The sequence below is a fragment of the Mustela erminea genome, chromosome X (assembly GCF_009829155.1).
Source record: "Mustela erminea isolate mMusErm1 chromosome X, mMusErm1.Pri, whole genome shotgun sequence".
Lineage (NCBI taxonomy): Eukaryota > Metazoa > Chordata > Mammalia > Carnivora > Mustelidae > Mustela > Mustela erminea.
In genome coordinates this window covers 105,921,990-105,931,065 of record NC_045635.1, presented here as the reverse complement: position 1 = coordinate 105,931,065, position 9,076 = coordinate 105,921,990, and the positions used below count along the sequence as shown (strand labels likewise).

At 38.6% G+C, this 9,076-nt stretch overlaps 1 protein-coding gene across 1 annotated transcript; it reads right to left on the bottom strand.

The window, feature by feature from the left end:
* Positions 1-3,230: 3,230 nt before the first annotated feature.
* On the bottom strand, positions 3,231-7,890 carry PRR32 (proline rich 32). Its single transcript, XM_032329570.1, has 2 exons — positions 7,874-7,890; positions 3,231-4,162 (listed from the first exon to the last, which is right to left on the bottom strand). The coding sequence occupies exons 1-2, from the start codon at positions 7,888-7,890 to the stop codon at positions 3,232-3,234; spliced, it is 948 nt and encodes a 315-aa protein (XP_032185461.1). The 3' UTR covers position 3,231.
* Positions 7,891-9,076: the final 1,186 nt, after the last annotated feature.

Sequence of the window (9,076 nt, the reverse complement as noted above, 5' to 3'; positions counted from 1 at the left end):
TATAAAAATCAAAATCTCTTAATAACACTTGATAATCCAAATCCATTGTTATAGTATAATGTAATAGTTATGTAAGGATATCATTCCCCATTATATATATGCAACCTAATTATTCAGTGGCAACCACCAAAAAAAAAAAGAAAAACAAAACAAAATACTTATTCCATGGTACATAAAGATAGCACTATGATCTCAACCTGAGTACTCCAGTGAAAATAGATTATTTGGCCCTGGTTAGTGTTTATTATAATAATTCTCAGAAGAATGAGATGTATTTTTAATGACATTCTAGCTTATGTAAGACTATAAACTTAAAAAATTTCATAGCTTTGAACTTTAGCTTTTTCAGTATTCTTCAGTTTGATTTGCTCCATGTGTACTTCTTCCAGCAAGCCACAGAAGTTGTAAACAATGGAAAATAGAAATGGCTAATGAATCATATTTTGGGACGTGGAAAAGGTCAAAGTTGTACAGTTTATGATTACCTTCTAGAGAATATATAGGACATTAAAATTCTGATGCTACAATCTTGTGACATAGAATATAATGAGAACTATACATAATAAACAGTATGACATGAATCTTCTTGTGACAATAGGAAATACTTAACCCATTCCCATTACTAGCAGAAGAAAGGGCTACTTTGATGATGTTTATATTTTTCCTTTTGCAGTAAAGAGCTGTTTAAGCCACAGAAAATAAAAGGAAAATTTTTATTTTCAAGAGTGATGAATATGTTGCATTATGAGCACTTTCCAAATTGAATACGATGTTGTGTTATAGGTTAATATTTGCTTATGTTATACTACAATAATTTAAAAATAATATTTTTAAGGCAAATCATGTGTTTATTTTTTTTATTTTTTTTTAAAGATTTTATTTATTTATTTGACAGACAGAGATCACGAGTAGGCAGAGAGGCAGGCAGAGAGAGAGAGAGGAGGAAGCAGGCTCCCTGCTGAGCAGAGAGCCCGATGCGGGACTCGATCCCAGGACCCTGAGATCATGACCTGAGCCGAAGGCAGCAGCTTAACCCACTGAGCCACCCAGGCGCCCGGCAAATCATGTGTTTAAAATGGATATTTGACTGTCATTGAGGATGCCGGCACCTATGATAATAAAATGTTACAGTATTCCCATACAGACGGTGTGAATAAACAAAAATACTTACAATTTACTTGCATTTAAAAACAAGATCCCAGGCTTATTCTATATTTACACTTACTGAAATTTGTTATATAGGCACAGAGCTCTCCATAAACTAAAGAAAATATATTCATCCTATATCACAGAGTTATAAATAAAACTTCAATACCTCAGTTGATTAATAGCTAATTTTTTTTATTGCTCACTATAGGTATTCAGTGTTAAGAAATGACACAAAAAATAACAAACAGAGTGTTACAAAAGAGAACAGAGAGCTGAGAACCAGCAGTTTGTGTTGGTGGAACTTCCTTGTTACAGAGAATTTGTCATGAATTATTGTAATTGGGGACAGTCTTTCAGAGCCTTTATCACTCTACTTCCTTTGAGAAAGAACATGTATCCTGTCCTGCTGTCACTTACACACCTTTTGGCAACTCTCCAGAGATTCAGCACTACTGTTGACACAACTTGATTTCTTGTCAAAACATCTTTTAACATCTGGCTCAAAAGATATCTTTGATGACTATAAGCATGCCCAACTCTTCTGTTCATTAAGGCTGAAAATTCAGTAAGTGTTTGGTACACTGGGACTAAGCTACCTCATAGTGAGCAGCTGTCAAATGATTTGCTGAATACGTCTGCTCAACCCACCAAAGTGAGTTGATGGAATTGTGCCAGCCTTAGGACATACAAAGAGTGAAGGGAATTTTAGCAAGCATTCTCCAGATGCTCCTTCTAAGCCCTGCACTGCCACCTGTAAATTTAGAACAGTCTATTATTAAATAAATGAAGAAAAAGAAACTTTATGGATCCATGTGCCTTCTTTGTCAGAGTAGCAACAAACCTGTTATTGGTGCTAAAAACACATTAAATCTTTGTTTATAGGCTAGATGTCTTTTGGATCTCCAGGTTTTCTCAGCTTTTAACTGCTTACATCACCTACACCATCAGCTCTGGACCTGAAAAAATGATTATTTGAAGAATCATTCTCTAAAGACATTTCTAATGTAGTGGTTGTTCATACATAATGGCGCTTTGCTTTAGGGCATTTTACTATATAGCGAATTGAGTTCTGCAGGGGTCAGAATGACCATCTTTCCACTCTGCATGCTGTACTTCTGTTGCTTGAATTTGAAAAAGCTTCTATCCAGGCACTGTGATAATCTCTCAGAACCATCAGTATAATAAGGCATCACAGCACATTATAGAGTACAAGCACAGCACTATCAGAGAAAATAATTCTATGTGAGTAAAATATTTTCATTTGTGTTTAAAAGTTCTGAGTAGATAGTAGCCCTGTATTCAAGCAATAGGTGAAGAGATCAGCCCTCTTCCACCTTGTCCCTGGACTTTTATAAAGCCAGCTCTGTATATACCGTGTTCATATACCTCAACCATGTAGTGTTGAGGGGCAGACTAGATCATGTTTGAAGCAGTGACCTACAACTCTATCTCCCTTGCCCACCCCTCTACTTTTTAATAAGAGAGCAAGAATCTTAAGCAGGTTCCATGCCCAGCACGGATCTGGGGCTCCATGTTACCCCTGAGATCATGACCTGATTCCAAATCAAGAGTCAGAGGCCTAACCACTGAGCCACCCAAGCATCCCACTCCTGCCCTTTTCTTTCCTCACCTTTCAGCCTGGTTCTGCCTCTAACTGGCTGTTAGGTGTCGGTTAATACCCTCACTGGTCTCATCCTATTCTTACTCACTGTGCATTTTTCTCTATTATCTAGACTTTGGTCTACTTTATGTACCTTATTTTATTTTTCCCATCCTGTTGTGAGCAACCCCCATAGCCTTAGGTAGATAGTAATTCCCCACCCTAGATCTGGCCTTGCAAGAACACTATTGACCCTCCCCCACTCACACAGGAACAAGCCAAGACTAGGGATTCAACTAAGCTACTTAGAAAGTACTAGCACATTACTCCTTTAATTTCCTTAAAGTTAGAAAACAAAAGCCAAAGTTTAAGCTCCCAGGGTTGCGTTTTTAAAAAAACAATTCACAATATTTCAAACTTCAGAATCTTTATTCAATCTCCAAACACATAAGGCAAGTAAAATGTAAGAGGATAGGGTGTTTTCAAATATAAAAACATAAATGAGTAATTTTCACCTTTTCCCCCAGCCCTTTTTTGTCATCAGTTGTTCTCTCTGAGAGCGCAGGAGCAGGCATGCCCCAGGAAGGAAAATTTTCCAAATAAGAAGGCAGGGTAGGACCAAATATTGGAGGTGGAGCAAAAGCAATAGGCATAGCAAGAAATGGACTGAAACTCGGAGGTCGAGGAGATATAAAGCAGTGAGCAGTAGGGTGAGAAGGTAAACCAGCAATACTGGAAGACAACGGGAGAGGATTAGACCAGTTCTCCTCCGGGTGCTGGGGGCCTCCTAGTGGGAAAGAAACATGAGCCAGCCTTTCCTTGCTGGCCATTCTTGTATTTCCTGGAGGCAGCTCCATCATTACCCCTGATCTAAAGGTAGGGATGTGTGGGGGGCCTGTAACTTGCGGACCCCTGGATGGAAAGAACCCTTGACCTGGCAAAACCAGGTATAACCTTGCATTATTGCCACCTCTCTGGGTGTCTCCCCTGCTCACCCCTGCCCCCCCTATCATCAGTGCTGGAGGGCTGCCAGAGAATTCCTGGGACACATTAATAGAATCTTGTTCTCTAAGCCTCCTGTCTGCCAACCCCTCAGAGCTATTTACTTCTGTTGTTGCTAGGGACTCTTCAGTAACAACAGGTGGTGGCCCATAGGGGTGTTTGTGAGCTCTGGAACTGTCAACAGGAATGCAAGCTCCTGCTGTCTCAGAGGGGAGTTCCAGCTGCTCTCTTGACAGGTCAGTCAACACATTGACGGGAGCTCTCAGCAGGACGCGATGGTGGCCCCAAGCCTCCACATCTTCTTTTGGCATGGAACTTGAACGCTGGAGGGACATGTCTTCGGGACGGGACTCCCGCATCCCACACTCATCGGCAATTGCTCCATTAGGTGAAGGGGCGTGCCCACCAAGGCTTGCAAAAATAGAAATAATTAAATAAATAAATAGGAAATGCAGTGATCTGAGAGTATCTGGAAATATGTGATTGATTAAACTCGCTGGAATATACCTATATAAAGGTAAAGGGAGAGCCTATCTCCTCCCACGTAAAGTCAGCGAGGACTTTTTTAGCCCACGCTCACCATACCGGATGGCTTCTTTTAAACAGATACCCCAATTTTCCTTTATGGCTTTCTTGTGGCTCCACCCCATTCCTCATTCCCCCACCTCATCAACGCAGCAAGGAAGCGAAGACCCAGAGAGTTTCTTTAAAGGATGCATGCGCAGGCTTGCCATAGAAAACAGCAGCTCTTTCCATTCCCCCCATAGGACCCATGTTCCACTAAAGCCCAGCATTCAGATTCTGGCACGAGTGTTCTAGAAAGTTTTGTAAGGAAAGACTTTTTTTTTTTTCCTTCTTCTTTCTCCACTGAAGTAAAAGAAAGGTTATCTGTGTTAACAAATGCTCCAGGGGCGCCTGGGTGGCTCAGTGGGTTAAAGCCTCTGCCTTCAGCTCAGGTCATGACCTCAGGATCCTGGGATCAAACCCCACATCAGGCTCTCTGCTCAGTGGGGAGCCTGCTTCCTCCTCTCTCTCTGCCTGCCTCTCTGCGTACTTGTGATCTCTGTCTGTCAAATAAATAAATAAAATCCTTAAAAAAACAAAAACAAAAAACAAATGCTCCAGTGTGTTTGTCTTTCTGAAGCATCATTCACCATTTGCAACAGAACTTTGTTAAATTTTTCTTTCATTCAACCCGTACCACAGCCTAGAGAACAGATTTCCTCAAGTTTAACACCAACTATTTGGACTAAAGACTTGCAATTTTGTTTCAAAATTACATTTAAGAATTGCTGCCCTTGGGAATTGCTGACCTAAGCCTCTGCCTTCGGCTCAGGTCATGATCTCAGGGTCCTGGGATCCGAGCCCCACATCAGGGCTCTCTGCTCAGCAGGGAGCCTGCTTCTCCCTCTCTCTCTGCCTGCCTCTCTGCTTGTGATTCCAGGGCCCTGGGATTGAGCCCCACACCAGGCTCTCTGCTCTGTTGATGCTCATGTGTGCTTCTGTGAGTGTGTTATGTATATATTTCCTGTAATAGAGTTCTGTAAATATACATTTTTCCTGTAATGGAATTCTGTGACCTTGTCTTCAAAGAGGAAGGGGAATGGAAGGCATAACAGATATCATAAATTTATGAATATTTGTTCAGATTTCACCTTGTAACTTCTTTGCAGAAAGCACTTTCTGTTCTTTGAGCCTAAATTTCATTCTCCTCCTCCACTTTAAACTAGTATGCTTCCCCAGATTTTATTTTCTGCCATTGATATACAGATTGATTGCTCTGAAATTACAATGGCCATCCCCTCATCTAAGATTACTAATCTTGGGCGCCTGGGTGGCTCAGTGGGTTAAGCCGCTGCCTTCGGCTCAGGTCATGATCTCAGAGTCCTGGGATCGAGTCCCGCATCGGGCTCAGCGGAGAGCCTGCTTCCCTCTCTCTCTCTCTGCCTGCCTCTCCATTTACTTGTGATCTCTCTCTGTCAAATAAATAAATAAAAATCTTTAAAAAAAAAAAAAAAAAAAGATTACTAATCTTGCTCTAGGATAAAGCCATAAACTTGGCTCACTTCCTTAAATTTGCCTGAGATTTGCACTTGGCTCACTTCCTTAAATTTACCTAGATTTGCACTTTTCAGACAATACCTTGAAGACTTTAAAATCTTTCTATATTCCCAATATCAGAATATGCTGTTATATTTCAAAGGTTACATATTCTTTCTTAAAGAAAGATAACAGACTCAAATACAATTTGTTTCAAGTTATGTATGGAATGTGTAAGTGTGTGTGCATGTATGTGTACAGTGGATAAGTATAAAATACTAATGCAAAGAAATTGTCAGTGCTTTGAAGCAACACAATTCATGATAGAAATAACCTTTTGGGTCTGTAAATTCCGATCTTCCTGCCAGGGTGCCTTGTCCAAGTATGTACAGCACTGAGGGTTTTTTGTTTTGTTTTGTTTTGTTTGTTGTTTTTTTTAATCTCCTTGAAAGATGAAAGCAGCATGTTTCCAACATTTCTCCCAAAAGAATCTGTTCACTTGCCTAGCATGGTTCACTATTAAGAAATTTCATGATTCTCCAGCTTTCTTTATATTTTTCTTCAGTTTATTATTTCCTTGCTCTTTTGTGTAAGAAAAATTGTTATTAGCAATATACTGTAGTGGAGCATTAGAACTTTCTTAACACTTACTATGTCAGAGGGAAATTGTGCTAATGCCCAATAGGTGGTAAGTCACATTTATTTTATGCTTTTTTTCCCTGAATAATGGCAAGGAAGCCCCAGGAAACCCTTTTATGCCTATCAAACAATTGCCATCATGGGCTGGTTTACCTAGAAATGTCTGTTTAGTAAAAATATATTAATTGGATTACATAAAAGTGAAGTATAATATGGACATCAAATAGCTGGGCACAGTGACAAAGCCAATGGCACCAGAGAATTTTCCAAAACCATAGTAGGTATTATAAATGTATAGATATTAGCTCAGATTTGCCTTGCAACTTGTTAGCTTTTGTGCAATGAATGTTTATTGAATGCCTACTGCATTGACAATTTGGTTCAGTGTGCCTTATATCAAAAAGTTAAATATGCAATTAATGGGGACTTCAAGGAATATTCAGACTTTCTAGGAGAACAAAAAAAATCTATGAAAGAATCAAAGAATTGTATAAAAATAAATACAGACAACTCACTACATGTTGTAAACTAATACCACAATTAAAATTCAGAAGAAGGAACTATAATTTTAGGTTAAAGTAGCTGTGAAATATTTCACATGGGAGGATCAATGTGCTGTATATCGCAAAAAAAGAAATGGTATTCTGTGTCAAGAATATGTATGGAAGCAGGAATGAAGGAGAATTTTTGGAATTTTTAAATTTAGTTTTATTTTTTATAAGATTTTTACTTATTTACTTGACAGAGATCAGAAGTAGGCAGAGGCAGGCAGAGAGAGAGAGAGGAAGGGAAACAGGCTCCTTGCTGAGCAGGGAGCCAGATGCAGGGCTTCATCCCAGGGCCCTGGAATCATGACCTGAGCTGAAGGCAGAGGCTTTAACCCACTGAGCCACCCAGGAGCCCCCATTTTTGGAATATTTTAGTTCAGATTTCTAATCCCATCCAGGGCTCATATTTGCCAGAAATGGAAATTAAAGAACCACTTGGACTGTCTAGAGACAGCAAGATCAATAAGATAATAGTCAAGTGGTACCAATCAGGTAATATTCAAAGGCACTCACATTTTCTAAAGGAAAAACTGGAATCATCTCAAAACCTACCTTTTGCATGGAGTACTGGGTGTGGTGCAAAAAACAATGAATACTGTTACCCTGAAAAGAAATTAAAATAAATAATAATAATAAAGTTAAAAAAAAAACCCTACCTTTTGGAAAAAAAAAGAGAGAGAGAGAGAGAGAGAATTGAGCTACCTCAATTATCCATTGAGTTCTGAAAATGAAGTACTAAAATGTATGTCTTTTTTGTTTGTTTCTTTGAGTGACTGTTTTGGAGAGGGAAAAGTGGGTAATGGAAATTGAGAATTTGCCAAAAAGGTAGCTTAACTTTGAAAGCAGCTAACATATAAATGTTTTTCATTACCCATGGCCTCTTGTTTCATGACACAGCTCTATACATGACATACCTCTCAAAAGGTTTGAAGACTGTTGAAATGCTAAGTAAGGATGGTAGAAGGATATATTTAGTTTTTTACAATAATTACGATTAAATGTGGTTATACTGCCAAATCACGCTGTTGAGTTTATTCAAAGAAATTTTGCAGATGTGTATGTGTATAAGCAAAGATTCATTTAAAATACATCCTTTCTCTTTTACTTAGAAAAAGAACTCAAGGAATAGAGACATAAGAATGGCTTTCTCTGTTTCCATTAGGCTAATCAGGAAGGGATGAGGAGATTGTCATGCTGATCTCTGGGGGACTGTTGCCAAAAGATTCCATCCCTTAACTCACTTTCAAAATGCAATGTAACTATTCTTTTGGAAAGTTCTGCAAGTTTAGGATATTGAAAAGTACTTCTCAAAGATAGACCAGATATTTTCAAGGGTCTGTTGCTATTTAATTAAGCAAATATAAAAAAGCATGATTATATCCCAAAATGTGTCAGACAGCATTATTCAGTTGCAAAACTATAGGCAGTACTCCTATCCTCTTTGCCACCAGCTGTTCTGCAAACCCTGTGTGGTAAGTGATGAGGATAAACAAGTGAGAGTATGGTTACTTCACCACCAGCACTTGCAAAAACAACTAACAATATATGCCTCACTGTTGGACCTATTTGTATGAAGTTCAACATATTGTCATTGCTTTTCTCAAGTTCTTTGCTCCAGTTTAAAAAAAAAAAAAGTTTCAAATCAGGTATTTATGGCAGTTACTCCAAAACAGGTTATTTCTTTGTATAAATCAGAAGATATCACTTCCTTGAACATCTGTCACTCTATTTTTTCTTGATTTCCTGAGAGTGAGAACTGGAAATTAAGTAGCAGTACAAGCCAGATGGGGGTGGGGGAAAGGAAAAGGAAACCAAATTGTTTTGTTTTGTTTTGTTTTTTACCACTCACTCTGTACCAGTCATCTAATATATTTTGTCTCATTTAATATTTACAGAAAACTTTTAAGGCAGTTGTTATTATTATACCTATTTTAGGGATGATAATAAAAAAAAGTTGGAGAAGTTAAGCTCTTTTTTTTTTTTCTGAGACCCCACAGCTAGTAAATGGCAGACAATATTCAGATATAGCCAATCTGACATCAAAGCCCACATTTCTTCCATTTAACGGCTTAGCTTCCTAATTGTAACTCTAGGTGAA